The following is a 16844-nucleotide window of genomic DNA, read 5'->3' as shown; positions in this document are numbered from 1 at the left end:
TGTCCCCTTGAGGAGTTTTGTGTGTTTCGGTCAGGAGAGGTTAAGAGCTGCTTCTTACTCTGCCGCCATCTTAACCCGGAAGCCTAGACTTCAATCTTTGACAGTATAAAGTCTCTTCTTTAACATTAAAAAATAAATCATACTAGGTGGCTCAGTGGATAGAATTCTGGGCTTGAAGCCAGGAAGACCCAAGTTCAAATCCAGCCCTCAGACACTTAATAGATGTGTGACCCTAGACAAGTCACTTAATCTGTTTGCCTCAGTTTCTATAAAATGAGCCAAAGAAAGAAATGGCAAAAGACTCCAGTATCTTTGCTAAGAAAACCCCATGATCCACAGTATCAAGAAGAGTTGAACACAACTGAACAACGGTAACAAGTCAATGAAACAGTCTTTATTAAATGCTACTATGTTCACTGTGCTGGAAATACAAAGAGATGTAAAAATGAAACAAAATGAAAACAAACAAAAACAAAAAACAGTCCCTGCTCTCAAGTTCATACTGTAAATGGAGAAGATGCAGAATGGATATTATTAGTTATTTTCAATTAATTGTAAGTGTAATTAAGATAAAGGGCTACTAAGACTCCAATGTGTATACTAATTTTTATGGGGAATAATAAAACTAATAGTTGGCATTTCTATAGCACCTACAAGATAATGTAGTGTTTCCTTTGTTCCTCATGATGATCCTGGGAGGGAGATATCATTGTCCTCATTTTACAGGTGATGAAACAGAAGCTGACAGAGGTTAAGTGACTTGCCAAGATCACACAGCTAGTAAGTGCCTGAGGTCAGATCTGAACATAGATTTGCAAGGCCTCTCCTTGCAATAACCCTGCAAGGTAGGTGAAGACATTGGATTATTCTTCTGATTGGCATCATTCTATCATTTTATAGATGAGAAAACAGATTCTAGGAGCTTGCTCAGTCAGCACAAGAAACAGGCTCATGATCATTTGGCTAGTACCTATTTAAGTTGGGAACTGAAACTCTATTCCCTTCTAAGTTGGAAAGACCCAAGTTCAAATCCAGCCTCTGATATTTACTAGCTGTGTGACCCTGGGCAAGTCATTTGTTTGCCTCAGTTTCCTCATCTGCAAAATGAGCCCAAGAAGAAAATGGCCACCCGTTTGACAGCTCTATCTGCTCATGCACTGCATTAATCACAATTTAAAAAATATATCCTCCACAAATATGATTCATTCATTCATGAGGTCTATTTGCTTATTTGTGGTTTCATGAATCCCTTGCAAAAACTCCCCGACTCCGGGGCTCTGTGTCTTGGGAACAGAGCTCTGTCTGGGAGGCAGGACACCTGGGTTTGCTTTTAGATTCACTCTGGCTTTGGCTTGTGTCCCCAAAGGGATAAGTCCCCTCACCCCTCAGATTCTCTTTTGGCTTCTGCAACAGAAGGCTATTTCTTTCTACTTAATACCCTAGTAGGTGTTTTGAGCCTTCCTGATAGCTTTTTAAAGCCCATCAGAAGCCAAAAATCAGGGTGCCAAATGCCACTCTGGTTGGACCTGTATTTCTCGTGCTCCCCAGGGCCTCAGTCTTCACCTCAGCAGCAGTATCCCATCAGCTGGAAATGAGGGAGGAAAGCCATCATTTACTGGCTTCCCAGGTTATGTCTTGAGAAATTATTTTTCAGCTCCGAGCCGAAAATGATCTCTCTCTTTGAATTTCTTACGGCATTTTGTCTGAACTCTTTAAACTCATCACACTCTACCTCGTACTGGACTGATCTGTAGAGATATCCCATACTAGAGCCATCACTACCTCACCGCCATAAATATAGAGCAATCCCATAACATTTCAGAATAAACCGTGAACGAAAACAGCTCTAAACGACAACAAAATTCAGCTCAGACATAATGGACAGCGTTGGTAATGACTTAATAGAGAGCTTATGAAGTCTGAGTTGCCTTTATACGAGTAACAATCACTTTAAAAATTTTGTTGGTGTGTAACTGTTTGGGGTGATTGGGTTTTGGGGTGGAATGAATCTTGAGTTTGTGGGTACTTGTATTTGTTTTTAAAGGCAGGGAGGGGAATTGGGGGCAGCTGGGTGGCTCAGTGATTAAAAGCCAAGCCTAGAGAGGGAAAGTCCAGAGTTCAAATCTGACCTCAGATATTTCTTAACTGTGTGACCTGGACAAGTCACTTAATCCCCATTGTCTAACCCTTAGCACTTCTGCCTTGGAACCAATACTTAGAATTGATTTTAAGATGTTAGATAAAGGCTTTTTTTTTAACCCTTACCTTCTGTCTTAGAACCAATACAACGTATTGGTTTTAAGGTAGAAATGGTAAGGACTAGGCAGTGGGGGTCAAGTGACTTGCCCAGGGTCACACAGCTGGGAAGTGTCCGAGACCAGATTTGAACCTAGGACCTCCCATTTCTACACCTGACTTTCAATCCACTGAGCCACCCAACTGCCCCCCTCCTTTTTTAAGAGAAAAAATGACACCTGTTAAAAGTGAGAAAAACCAGAGCAGGAAAAACAGGCATTTTTATCTAGTAAAAGATCATTTCTGTTTTTTTTCCCCTGTGGCTTGCATAGTTGATTCTGGGTATGTGGCGTAAGAAACAGGAAAACTGTAGACCATTGTCCTTATCCAAACAGAATATTTGCCAGCAGCTAAAATGTGAGTAGAAACCATCTCACCAGCTGGGTAAATTGTGAATCATGTCACGGCCAAGGTAGTCTTGGCACTATAGTCACCAAGTCACAACAAGGGTGCATCCTCCGAGGTCTCCTCAGAGATGGCCATCTTTCTTGAGTCTGAGGGTCATCAGGAAGCTTCCAGGTCCCTCCCCAAGCCCCTCATTAGCCTTCTCTCAATGTTGGTTTCCACCATATGCTGAAACACTGAACGCCTTTCCCTTTCTACTTTTATAAACTGATTTTGGAACTAATCAGCTCCAAACCAGTTTGGTATTCTTGTGTCCTTGAAGGACTCGCTGACGCCAACATTTTATAGGTGGTAGGGTGTGTGGTGTGAAAACAATTTGCCAGCCAACTTTTCTTCTGTTTCACCCAAAGTGGCTGGAGATAGATGGCAGTTACTCAAGAGCTGGCTTGTGTCCTTCTGGAAAGAACTGTGCTTTCTCTAGCAAATGGCTCAATGCCTCACCCCTTTGGGCTCCCAAAGTTTTCCTTTCCCCCTGAGGGCTACCAGCTTCCCCACACCCCTCAACCTCCAGTGGATTTGGGAGACAAACATCAAACAAGTGAGAGATACCCTGATTAGCTTACCTTTTATTAGTTATGCCAGTATACTTTGCCTGTGTTTGCAATGGTTCCACAGTGCAAAGAAGGAAATACTTGGTTCTGCTGGACATGCCCAGTTATTTATAAAGACAATGGACCCCAAGAGGAATCTCTTCTCTGCCAAGGCCATTTTATTTTGGATTTGTGGCTTACTGATTTATTACTTAACTCTAGGCACTTATGATTTTCATCCTGAGGGAAATTAAACAAATGAGATTCTGTGAGCAACTACCCAACAGACATGCACTAATGATTTAACATTACATTGTTGGGTCAAAAATCAAATTTGCCATGAGAAAGGGGGCCTTAGGAGGCCAGGAATGAGCTGAGGGGATCAGAGCCATTACTGGATAATGTTGAAGGTGTACAGCATAATGCAGTGATGGTGAACCTTTTAGAGACCAAGTACCCAAACTGCATCTTCATATCCCATGTGAGCCCCCCTTTGCCCCAGACAGTGGAGGAAGTGTTCCCTTTGGGCTGCTGGGCAGAGGGACAGCTGATGGGAGAAATGTCCTCAGGTGTGGGGAGAGGGGAGGCCAATGCAGGCATAGTGGAAAGTGTTGGACTTGGGAGACAGGAAGACCAGTGTGATGTCGGGCAAGTTGGTCAATCTGAGTCTTGGTTGAACTTCTCTGTAAAATGGAGATGGCACATAGCACCTACCTACCAGTTGTGAGGATATAATGAATTATGCACATATGTTTTTCAGACCTTAAAAATAGAATATAAATGTGGAATTATAGGAGTGGTGGGGAAAGTACTCATTAGAATCCTAGCTCCTCACTTTCCTTTTTGTGTACAAACACCTCTCTGAACTTTTTCCTAATCAATAAAATGAGGAAGGCAGACAGTGATCCCTAATATCCTTCCAAGATTAATCTATGATTCCATTATTGATTTATCTTTTGGGGAAAGAATTTTCATTAAAAAAAGAAGGGAAAAGGCACAGTCACTTGAGACCTTGAAATAACAATTTATTAGCAGAACACTGCAATGGAGACTACAACTCTAAATCTTTTACTAACCACTATGACCATAAGACTCACAAAGATGGATATTCATTTAAATACAGAGAGAAGCTGAAATTCTTTTTCCTTATATAAACTGGAAGGAAAAATCAAGAACAAGTTGACATGTTTTTACATAAACTGATGTTATTTCCCTTGACAATTAAAATTAGACTGGACTGAATCTTCAGAAAAGAAACAAATTCATTCTTTCTGCATGAGGTTCAGCATAAAGGAAAGTTTGCTCTTTTTCTCCTGGCATTTTATGATCTAGTCCAGTGGTTCCCAAACTTTTTTGGCCTACCGCCCCCTTTCCAGAAAAAATATTACTTAGCCCCCTGGAAATTAATTTTTAAAATTTTAATAGCAATTAATAGGAAAGATAAATGCACCTGTGGCCATCACCGCCCCCCTGGGTCACTGCAGCACCCACCAGGGGGAGGTGGTGCCCATTTTGGGAATCACTGATCTAGTCAAAGATACCTGTAAGTAAAACCACCTCAACATAAGCTGTTTTTCAGTCAAACCTAGAAAATGGCCAGTGTCAATACTTTGGAGCATTGCTAAAGAATTAAACTAATTCTAGTAGCAATAGTGATCTGATCCACCTCTACACACACACACACACACACACACACCCCTGCACTGCAGGGGAACACCCCAATTTAAATTGTTTTTTGCTTTTTTTTTAAAGCCACAACTCTAAAGAGTAAGAACTAGATTTAGCCACTCTGATATAAACTCATTCCAAATATTCACTTTTTTTAAAAGGCTACTTCAGCTATAGCTTAGTAAAGTGTTCATGATTTCATCCACATTGGAGGACACAAATATAGAAGAACGGCTGCCTAGACAAAAATTTGGTAGTTTGTTTCTTTTAGGATTATAGAGGAGGGGATCCCCATTTGAAATAAAAATGACATAAAAACTAAAATGTAGGACTTTAATATATCTAATATCTTCAATAAGCATTTATTAAATGTCTGTTGTGTGCAAGGGTTAAAATCAGAGTAATCTGAAGTCTGTGGCCAATTCACTTTAAATAGGATTTTGGCCAAAAAAAAAACAAAACCCAGAAACAACCTTTGTCACCAGCAATTATTGGGGTGAAGCTAAACAAACCTATCTCTATGTAATGATACTGTTGTCTCATAAAAACATGCAAGAAGAGAGGCAGATCAGTGGCTCAGTGGACAAGGATATAGGTCTGGAGATATGAGGTCCTGGGTTCAAGTATGACCTCATATACTTTCTAGACCCTAGACCAGGGGTTGGCAACATATGGCTCTCGAACCATATCTGGCTCTTTTGAGGGCTCTTTCTGCAGGAGCCATAAAGTCCATTTTTTTTCAGGCACTGTTACAGGAGCGCACTGTGAGCACTGTACGGCTCTCACGAAATTACATTTTAAAAAATGTGGCGTTTATGGCTCTCACGGCCAAAAAGGCTGCTGACCCCTGCCCTAGACATTTAACCCTAATTACTTAGCCCTTATTGCTCTTCTGCCTTGGAACCAATAAACAGTATAGATTCAAAGACAGAAGTTGTTTTTTAAAAAAAACATGCAAGAAGGGCACAAAAAATAACGACTTATACAAAGTAGGAAAAGTAGAAATTTAAGTACATTCACACGAACTCTGGGTAAATTAAAAAAACAAACAAGGACAACAAACCTTTTTAAAATTCATACATGGAAAAGAAATCTCAGGTCAAATCAAAGAATTAATTTGTTAATTTGTTAAAATTCATTACCAAGTATTTTTAAAATTTTCAACCAAAATGTTTGGATTTTCTTCCATTTGCTCCAGTTTGTTGCTGAGAATCCTGAGTTGGCAAAAAATTATTTTAGAAATAAAGGAACAAGGAATTTCTTTAAAAATTCAGACCCAGATCTTAATCTTTATTCACCAGAGATATTGTGTGCATGATACTGATTACTGATTTTAAAATGTTTTCATTGGACACACATTTGAAAAATTGATTTACTGATTTAGAAAAAAATCAGAAATGATTCACAATAATGTTCATAAAATACTAAGTTATGAATGTAGAGTCAGGTATTGGTACGAAAGTGAGCAAATCAAGTGTTTGGCAGCATTAATTCTGCACCGTTTCAAAAATATCATAACCTGAGAAGGGAATGACCACATGTAGCTTTTTTGTTCCCCTTCACCCAAATAGGTGGGGAGATGATCTTTGTTCTCACATTAAAAATATATTTTTTTCTTCAAAGGCATTTTTATTTTAAAATTTAAAAAAAATGTTACAAGGGTGATCTTAATTTTAAGATGCTACTTGGATTTGGGCTCTTATATTTTCTGGGACTAAACAAGGTGTCCCCAAAAATGTATATATACCTTTTTAAGCCCGTAACCCAAAAGTCTTTTCTTTTTCAGAAAATAAACACAATAGCTATTAATAACCAAAGTGTGTATCCGCTGGGAGGGAGGGGGAGAACCCTCCAATGTATCGGACATGGAAGTATTAACTTAACATGGCAACTATTATATGAAATTGGATGTTCACATGCCACAGTTTTAAGCAGATCCTTTTAAATCTGAACTTGCTGGTGAGGTTTCAGGTGGGATTCAGTGGGGAAAAAGTACACATGCACAAGGCAACAATTCCAAATAACATCAACGTTACATCAGGAGCACATGTTCTCCTCCAAGTTTACCCAGTGACTTTACAGAAAAAACAAATATCAGATCCCCATGTATGAAGGCAAATCCATGATGTCCCCCAAGTAAACTGCTAGAAGGAAAACTGTCATTCTCACTGTTATAGTTACTCGGTGCTTCTGGCAAACTGAAGTTATCGGGATCTGGCACGGAAAGTGGAATAACACTCATTTTTACGTGTTAAGCAGCTTATTATATATGCTTAACATAGGAGTAAGTAGGAATAGCAACTTACGTAGAGGGGTAGTTAGGAAGGATGGTTGCCCACAGGGCCCAGGAGCTATTTATTTAGGAGAGAGCAGGAAAGGTTATTCATCTTAGTAGTAAAAATGGTTGCTCTGAGGCAGCAAATTGTTGCCCATGTGAGCACGTCTACATACCTCCTGAGGCTAGAAATCTGACTTCCAAAAATATGTGGCATCTGACTGTGAGCCCAATACCAAATCAACTACACTACAAGGTATAAAATACTAGTGACTCTACATAATATCAGCCTGAACACTTGTTTTTTAAAAAATTCTTCAGTAGTCTTCCCTATAGTTAATGGATCTATACAAGGAGAAGTAGTTGCCCATACCCTTTCTTTTATGCTGATACCCACTGAGGATGAAGCTCTGGAGATAATTAATTACTGTGCCAGGCGTAGCCAGTCTACAAGGCTGGGCTGGACTATTGATGCAAGATGTCTGGAAGTCTGAACTGATTTACCTGGCTTTAATAATCCAAACTTAAAACTGATGTATATCAAGTACAGCCTCCTAAGACAGCAATGACTTCATCCCCAATGTCAAGTCCACATGGAATTTTCAGCAATTCTTAGCTTAAACTCATGTTCATTTAACAGTGTAAAGAGAGAGACAGCTATGTAGCTCAGTGGATTAAGATCCAGGCCCAGAGATGGAAGCTACTGGATTTTAATCTGGCCTTAGACATTTCCTAGCCATGTGACCCTGGGCAAGTCACATAACCCCCACTGCCCAGCCCTTACCACATGTCTGCCTTGGAACCAATATATGATATCAATTCTAAAAAAGAAGGTAGGGGTTAAAAAAAAAAAACAGCATATAGGCAAATCTGAAAAATGCATAAAGTTATTGGACAAGTTTATAAACTCATCATTTCCAGGTTGGTTGAATACAATAAAGGAATTCAGATACAGATTCCTTTGGCATTTTAGAGTCATCCAACGCCAATCGTAACTTTTTTACTTTTTAAAATAAAATTTAGGGGAAAAAAAACTCAATTGGCTGGCAACAAATGTGAAGAAGGCCAAACATTCTCTGGAGAAATTTAATTCCTGACCTCTCCTTTGTAGGGAGCTCAAGCAGGCCGTGACCCTGTGCCTCAATCCTACCCCTGAGATCTTTTGGATACATATCATTGCCTAAGCCATGCCTAACAACTTAACTGAGGAGACATATTCTAGAGAAGTCAGAGAACCGTGGTCTGAAAAGTACTCAAGCTAGCAAGAGCATCATTATGTGCCGAAATCAGGACAACTGCATCATACTAAGGAGCTGACTATTTTCCAAGGAAAATTATAAGGCCTGGGAATCTTCAGAGAAGAAAACTGGGTGGGAGAAAAACTGCTCCTCAATAAAGGAATATTGCCCCAACCTGTCATCCTTCAGTTGGGAGTATGGCTCGTGACAATTCTATGTTGAAGATGAGCGGCTCTAGAGGCAGGGAGCAAAGTCTTTCATTTGAAAGGCGACACAAAAGGAAGACGTAAAATATGGTTCCTGAAGTTAGAGATTAACCTTCTGAATGAGAACCACCTAAAAAAATTCACTGTTCCTTGTGTGCTTGGTAACAACTCAAAAGAAGCTACAGAAGACTTCACTAACAGCTTCAACTCAATGTAAGAATGTACCGACTACCCAATGTAATGCCTTTGGATCACAAGAGGCTCAGCATACATCCAGCACTGGAAGGGACTTTGGACTTGGATAGACAGATAGACAGAGAGACAAATAGATAGACAAACAGAAAGATAGACAGACAGATAGATGTATGGATGGATGGATGGATAGACAAAGAGAGAGAGAAGAGAGGGGAAAGAGGACAGGAGGTTACAGACAGTCAGAGAGAGAACTATGGCCCAGAGAACTTAAGTAATTTGTCCAGAGTTATATAAATGTGAGAGGCAGGATCTGAATCCAAGTGCTCTGACTTGCAGGGCTCTTTCCTGGGTACCGAACTGCTTCAGTGATACTCGTACAGAAAGGCAAAACACAGACTGCATCTACTAGCATCCTGTTCTCAGTATGAAACAAGTGAACAGATACATCCTACATGCTTCAGCCCAGAAAAGCATGTGAGAAAGACAGCCCCCAAAACAAGGCAAAAGCTCCAGAGGAGCTACAATGAAATTATGCCCATAATCCAATTAGCTGAAGTGTCAACATGGTATAAAAGATCTATGCAACCTGGGTCTTTGGCATTTGGCTGAGAGGTGGGGGGGAGGAGCAAACAGGAAGAGATTCTCAATTATTATCCATCCTCATTTTGGTCATTAAGGAAAACAGTATATTTAAAAGAATAAAGTAGAAATCTCATTTCCTGTTGTTGCAATTCTGTTGCAGAGAAGAAAAGCTCCAGCCTAGTTTTTTGGCTATGTAAATCTCCACTGATGCTGCACACAAAGCTGCGTGGTTGAGTTTCTATCACCAATTAGAACTTAGCCTAGTTCAGTCTTGTTCATTTTTTTTAAAGTTGGCTCAAAGCTTTCAATGAAATGAATTTACCAAATAATTAATTTTCTATAGAAACTTTTGTTTCTGGACAAAATAATGTGTAAGAAGTAATATTGAACCTGAAAATCTACCAGATAGAGAAAGCAAAATATAAACCTTTTAAGGCACTAGTATAACTACCTCCTTAAACTGCAAGCTAAACCAAATAATGGTGAGAGCAAACGCCACAGAGGTGTGCATTGTGCTATAGTAATCAACTAGCCTTTTCTAATTAATGTTCTAAGGAAATCTCACTTGGAGCTTTTACCATAAGTTTTTCCACCTGCCCCAGTGTGAAATTTGGACACACAAATCCGTATTCAAGCTATAAAGGCTGGCTGAGTTTATATGTGCTGGAAGATCTACTACCACAAAATAACTCAAGTCAAGCCTAAATGGAGATGCCAATGAAAAATACACATTGAACATGTTTCAGCTATTCTGTATACATTCAACATTTGGTATGTATGAATCTTTCTCAGAAAGGAGCTTAGTTTTTTTAAAAAGTTCCTCTTGAAAGGTTTGTCTGGATAACTGGTTTAATGTAGTTTTGTGTGTGCATGCTTTGTTTCCTCCCCAACATCCCCTTTCTCCTTCTTCTCTGTATTTGCCTGAATATATTATTCTGAATATATGTAATATATTAGCAGAGATTAGCTGAAAAGTGGGCATGTGGAAGGGCAGGCCTAGAAAAGTCATATGCTACTATGGAAGGAAAGGAAGTGAAAGTAAGACGAGCAAGTCGGAGGACACAAGACAGCTTTTAGAACAGACAGTGGATGTCTCTCCTCATCCTTAGAAAAATGCAGAAAAGGGACCAGTCCATCCCACTATAATTCATGTTTGGGCCAGGACTACTGATTCTCTATCTCAAAAGGGAATTTTCTAGGAATTCTCCCACAAATAAAAATGAGGAGAGCAGTTAGAAATGGAACTTAAACTCCATTTAGTGTTTGCTTTTAAGAGTGTTCTAGCATTTTCAAGGCAGTGAGTGTTTTTTTCCCAATTTCTTCATTTTTTCACTTTAAAGTAATGAGCTTTTCCAACAACACTTATAAGGAACAATAAAGAACAGGAAAGGAATTCTAAAGTGCGCATTAGAATTTATCACACTAAAATATTTTATTGTTAAAATTATCCTCCAACTTGAGGAATATTTTCGATTTGGATCTTTTTAAGAGATAATGCCAATGAACAAGAATGTTGTCACAGAATATTTTCTTCCTGCTGCCACCATAATTCAGTGATAATTCAATCTGACTTGTATTTATCAAAGGATTTGGGAATAATTAATGATCATTTTAAAAACTAGCTTTCAAAATGGAGATCATGGTCTATCAGAAATTATCTTACTTTTCTAAGAATCAATTGAAATGGAGCAGATACTAGTGATTAATAAATACTGGACATGAGCCTGACCTTTCGGGAGTGCACTGACTTTTCCAGATCATGAGGTTGTCAGTCATTTCTTTATGGCAGCTAACTACTCAACAATCTCATGGTCTGAATGAATACTTTCCCTTTAAGTAAGTAGTTTACTTAACTCTAAGAACTGGCCCAGGATAAAAACTCCAGATCAACAGAAATCAGCCAACCAAAAGTCTTATTCATTGTTGATACCTCATTTAGTGTAATAAAAAAATTATTGTACTCTAGAAAACACACAAGGAAATCTAAAATGAAAATATTCTCATTAACATTATTCACATTTCAGTAATAAATTAACTTCCTTAAAAATACTTGTCAATTATTTCCTAAACTCCATCCTTATTTGCAGACGCAACAAGGATGAATTTTAAAAGTGCAGTAAAAATCCCCTTGGCTTCCTTCTCTGATTCAGGCAGGACTTTCTTTTCATTTAGTGGTTTCCAAGACACAACTTCTTGTTTTGGTGACGTTCTTCCTCCATTAACTTAGGTCTCAAGATACCATCTAAAGCACAGGAAGTTAAAATGAAGAAAACGACTTTAAATTGGGTTAAAATATTAATACCAGAAGACCAGGGTATTGTTAAATCAAAATACAATTTTAAAAAATTTGTTTACACTTTGGAATACTGAACTAGAAATTTTAGTGGCTTGTCAGTTTGTATGGCAACAGGATGAAGCCTGTTAAAAGCCATGTTGCCCTTTCTAGACCTGGATAAATGTTCTGACAATCTATGACCAACTCTACATAAACAAGGTAGTGCAAAATGCTTAAAAAAAAAAGTGCAAAAATCTCAAGGAGCCTATACTGAACCTACAACTTTGTGAATTATGATCTTAATCAAAACATGCATATCTAAAACCTGATAAATACTAAAATACTAATTTCTAAAAGTCTAGAATTCCATTTTTAGACATTCTTTTACCTAATTCCCTTCAAGAAGCTCAGATGCATCATTAATACCAGGATGGGTTTGACTTATAGTCAAAATGGTACTAATTATTGAATAAACATTACTTTGTTGTAACATAAACTTATGTTTATCTATAGCAAAGGTTCTTAAACTCTTTGGCAGCATGGGAAAGCCTAAAGAGCCCATCTTAAAACAACAGCTTTAAATTCTTAATTGAATTAATTTAAATTCTCAATTACAATTAAGAGTTCAGTGAAAGTAAAGATGTAATTTTTTCCTTTACAAGTTTAGAGATCCCCTGAAATATATCCACTGACTCTTTGGGTTAAGAATATTGATCTGGAACAAGATCAACCAAAAGGCTCATATAACTCAAATTTTTGTAGAATTATACAATAATCCAGGTTCTTCATTATGAGTCTGGAAAACCACAAAATGTTACAGCTATAAGGGACTTTGGAGATTATCTAGTCTAACTCCCTCAGTTTATAGATGAGTAAATAGGTCCAGTAAAGTTGGGTGAATTGACCAAAGACCTACAGGTAGCAGAACTAGAATGCGAACTCAAATTTTCTGACTCCAATTCTTTTTCCACTATATAAAGATGTCTTCTTTATCTCTGAGATATCTTTTGAATCCAAGATTAAAACAAACTCCATACAGCTAGAATGCTAGTTGTACTGAATCATATTTGAATTCTCTGAAAATTGGAAACCTAAGCATGTAACATATAACAACTCTAAGTTAATCAGAATCTTTCTCTCCCCACTCTATTGGTCTGAATAAATGCAAATTCCTCTGTTAACAATGCATATATTTCCATCATTTGATTCCATGAAATAACTTTCTTGATCTCTACAATAATTTTAAGAGCTGATTTTGATATTGGATACTACTTTGTTTTAACAATTGGCTAATTACTAACCAATTTTAATGGCTTTAATTGTTGGGCCTAAATGTACAGATTTGACTCATAAATTTGGTTTGCATAACTACATGCATAATCAGGCCAATTATTTATATGGCAAATATCTACTTAGTAAAGAGAAAACATCCCATAAGATAAATTTAAGCATCATTGTACTCAATGACAGGTTTCTTAACAGTACAATACTTATACTTACTCTCTATCATTTCAGACTCATTTAGTCCCAGAATATGAGCTTCCGTTGGATTCAATTGCCACTGTAAAAAGCACAAACATTTCATTTATGTAAAAAAATACAAAAGCACTGCCAAACTCCAAGTTTTTAAAACAATGAAAAAAACAAGGGGGCTGGTAGACCCCCAGAGGCATTTTCATTATAGCTCTACATTCATTACTGAATGCTTTATTATTGTCTCCTAGGAACACCTAGAAAGGACCCTAGAGATGATCTAATAATCCCGCTCATTTTACAGTGAGGAAACAGGCCCAGAGTGGTAAAGGGATCTGCCCAAAGAAAAGAAAAAGGCCCCTGAGTGGCTCTTGGGCAGAGGGAAAAGGAGAAAGTTTCCCTTCCCAGAAATAGCTTTACCCACTAGGCTGCCTCAGAACTGCCCTCCCCTCCTACCTGGCTTGACATTCCCATCCTTAGAGTTACTAAAGGGCCAGGTAAAGGCCCAGGCACTGTCTTCAGAAAGCTACAGTTCAAATGCACGTTACCTGGGAGCCTGTTTCCATGAGCACATAAGCATGAATTAGTTTATCACATTAGCTAGTTGGTATCTTGGGCCCTAAGGGGATGAGACACAAGACAGATAAATTTCAATGAAGGGCACATGGGAGCAGTAAGTTTGGGGTGGAGGGTGGGCATGGGGGCTTGGGTGCCTGGGGGAACAGCAGGGAGAGCGGGATATCTTACAATGCCAAGAGAAAGGCCGGACAGACACTTGGCCTACATTACAGTTTGTGCCCAGGGTCTGTTGCACTGGGGGCGAGCTGTTGTCTTTGAAGGGAAAAGGCACCGCCTCTCCATACTCCAAACAAAAAAAGCAGTGTGCTTTCAAGGACCCACTATGATATCCCACACACAAATGGTCTTCCCAGCTGCTCAACAGTAAGCCCAGAAAAAGAACATCCTGAGGGAAAAGTGAGGCAGGCCACTGACCACTCGGGCACCTTCCAAGACATTTACAGGGGGATTTTCCTTGTTTTCCCATTTTATAGGAATTTAAAAACAAACAACAGATTCCTCATCTAATTTAGTTTCAGAATCAATCTTTACTTCCAGTGCTCTAATGAGAAGGGAAGAGAATGGGTGTTTATATTATGTGCCTATTGTGTACCAGGTGCTTTTTAACAATTGTTGGCTCACTGGATCTTCACAACAACCCTGGCAGGTAGATGCTATTATTATTCCTATTTTACTGATGAAGTAACTAAGGTAGATGGAGATAAAGTGACCTGGTTAGGGTCACACAGCTAGTTAGTGTCTAAGGCTGGATTTGAACTCAGGTCTTCCTAATTCTAAGCTTGGTGCTTTATACCCCTGGTTGTTTCAGTTCTCTGATGAGGATATACACGGATTTAGGTAAGATAAAGAGTTTGGTTCTATGTGGATCACTTAGAAGTAATCTGGGAAATGGCCACCAATTTGCGGTGTAAAATCAGTTTTTAAGATAGTGCATCCCAGGCCTGATGTGGCAGTATTCCAGAGCAAAAACCAATTACCTCCCAATGATGTGGTGAAAAAGAATCAAAATAAACATCATGTCAATTCACCTTAAAGTTTAAAAGCCTTCAATTATCATGTGTCTTGGTGATAAGTTATTGCTGAGCTGAGTTCAAAGAGCTCTAGTACCACTCCAGGGATGTGTGGCTCATTGGAGGCCTAGCACACAGAGGGGTACCCGAGTGCAGAAAACTTCTGGAAAGCCTGGGCTGGGGGGATGGTGTGGCCAGAGGACAAGCTAAACAAGTACACTAAGAAATTCACTGGGAAGGGCTCACTACAGGATGGCAACCCAAATGATTTGTCACAAATTATCACTAGAGAAAAAAGCAAACACTGACAAACTGTGAGGGCATATAACTAGATGGCCAGTTTGGGCTATCAGAGGTTCTGAGCTGCAAGCATGTCAGGAGCTGGGAAGGGAATGGCATCACAGAGATTCTGGGAGCGCAGGCTAGCCCACTAGCAGCGGCAGCAGCATCTAAGGAAAAGATCACAAGGCTGAGTCTAGGGCTAGGCATTTGGCCCAGCCATGTTTACAGGTACTGGGAAGGCAGAGGCTCTGCTATGTTCTCCAAAAGGGCACAGGAGAGGCTGCTGAAGCCAGTATCCATACAGGAGGAGGGAGAATGTTAACCTGGCTGGGGTGCTGACATCTCCACATATGTATTATCATTATTCTGCCAGAGGAACAAGGATTCTCAAACTCCCAGATAATCTTAAATAAGTCTACCTGACCCATAATGGTGCTGAAATATTATTACAATTAAAACAAAAATAATTACTTAGTAAGACTTTTTTTAAAATTGAGGGTAAAAGCCGATTTTTTCAAGGAAGCATTTTTTGTGGGGCAGATCATATGGTAGATGGAAATTCTCAATAACTTGGGAAGCTTTTGACATGAAGAGCACTGATTCTTTGCTGGACTTTTTTATTTAAAAAAATAAACAACAACAACCTAAAGATATCCAGATAGTTACATTAATTTTTTTTAAAGTAAATTTCCTTTTAGAGGAATTTGAGAAAGAAATAAGAGCCATTCCTGAAGTAATCAGATTAGAGTTTTGAAAAAGAAGAATAAAGGACTAAAAGCAATACTATCTGTGTATACATGAGAAAGCAATTTGCCCAAAGTAGAATTATACCATGTTGAGTAGTAAAAGATAAAGGGAGAATGGCATTTTTATCTCCCTTTTCCCTCCCCAGACAAAAGGTCTCTTTGAGGCCAAGTAGCATAGGGAATGTGTTTGGTGGGGAGAGAAGGAATTTGGGTAGGGCGGCATAACAAGTTTTGTATGTACAGATTCTGCAAGTCCAACATTCATAGTTAAGAGTCTCTGCATATGAAATCAAATCAACCACCATGGTTTTCCATAAATGCGAAAACAGTTGGGAATTAATGCTTTAGACTATTTTTAACTACACATAGGGAAGGGCACTGTGAAAAAACACTTTCATCTACTTACTGTAAATTTGCTCACACCCTCAAGTTCCCCAAACCTCATGTAAGAGATGTCTGCCTTCTTTTTTCCAACATCTACATCTCCTGCATAGATTTGTTTAATGCCTGCACCTTTAATTAAAGGCACACACTCATCACATGGACACTTAGTTACAAAAATCATACTTCTTTCTTCTGGCTTTATTTCTTGACACCTAGAAATAAAAAGAAGAATTTAGGAGGTGTTTCTATTAGGAAAAAAATTTTAAATTCCAATTAAATATAAAAAACATTTTTAACATTTGTTTTTAAAATTTTTTGAGTTCCAAATTATTTCCCTTCCCCCTCACTAAACAAAGAAAGCAATTTGATATAGATTATAGATGTGCAGTCATGCAAAACATGTTTCCGTACTTAAGCTATGTTTTAAAAAAAATTTATTTATTTCCTACCAATTACATGGAATAACAAATTTCCACATAAGTTTTCCAAAGTTATATGATCCAAATGATCTCCCTCCCTTCTCCCAGATAAGCTACGGTTTTTAAAAATACTGAGAAGAACAGACTGAAACTGGTTTGTTTAAAACTAAACTGTAGCAATTTTTAAATGGTCATTAAGCTTACTGCTGGTGAAAAAGCATGCTTGATTTAAGAACATCTACAACCTATAAAACTTAATATTTCAAGAGATTGATAGGATTG

At 38.5% G+C, this 16844-nt stretch overlaps 1 protein-coding gene across 1 annotated transcript in view; it reads right to left on the bottom strand.

Annotated features, from left to right (window-relative positions):
- Window positions 1-10807: 10807 nt before the first annotated feature.
- Window positions 10808-16844, bottom strand: part of CDADC1 (cytidine and dCMP deaminase domain containing 1) — a 44876-nt gene continuing 38839 nt past the window's right edge. The window contains exons 8-10 of the mRNA XM_044666042.1: window positions 16166-16355; window positions 13170-13230; window positions 10808-11636 (exon numbers count right to left, since the gene is read on the bottom strand). Of these exons, the coding sequence (XP_044521977.1) occupies window positions 11563-11636; window positions 13170-13230; window positions 16166-16355 (325 nt within the window). The 3' untranslated portion in view covers window positions 10808-11562. The remainder of the gene's footprint in view (window positions 11637-13169; window positions 13231-16165; window positions 16356-16844) is intronic.

This window comes from Gracilinanus agilis, chromosome 3, assembly GCF_016433145.1.
Source record: "Gracilinanus agilis isolate LMUSP501 chromosome 3, AgileGrace, whole genome shotgun sequence".
NCBI lineage: Eukaryota > Metazoa > Chordata > Mammalia > Didelphimorphia > Didelphidae > Gracilinanus > Gracilinanus agilis.
The sequence above is the reverse complement of the archived record's forward strand: the minus strand, read 5'-3'. Positions and strand labels throughout refer to the sequence as shown.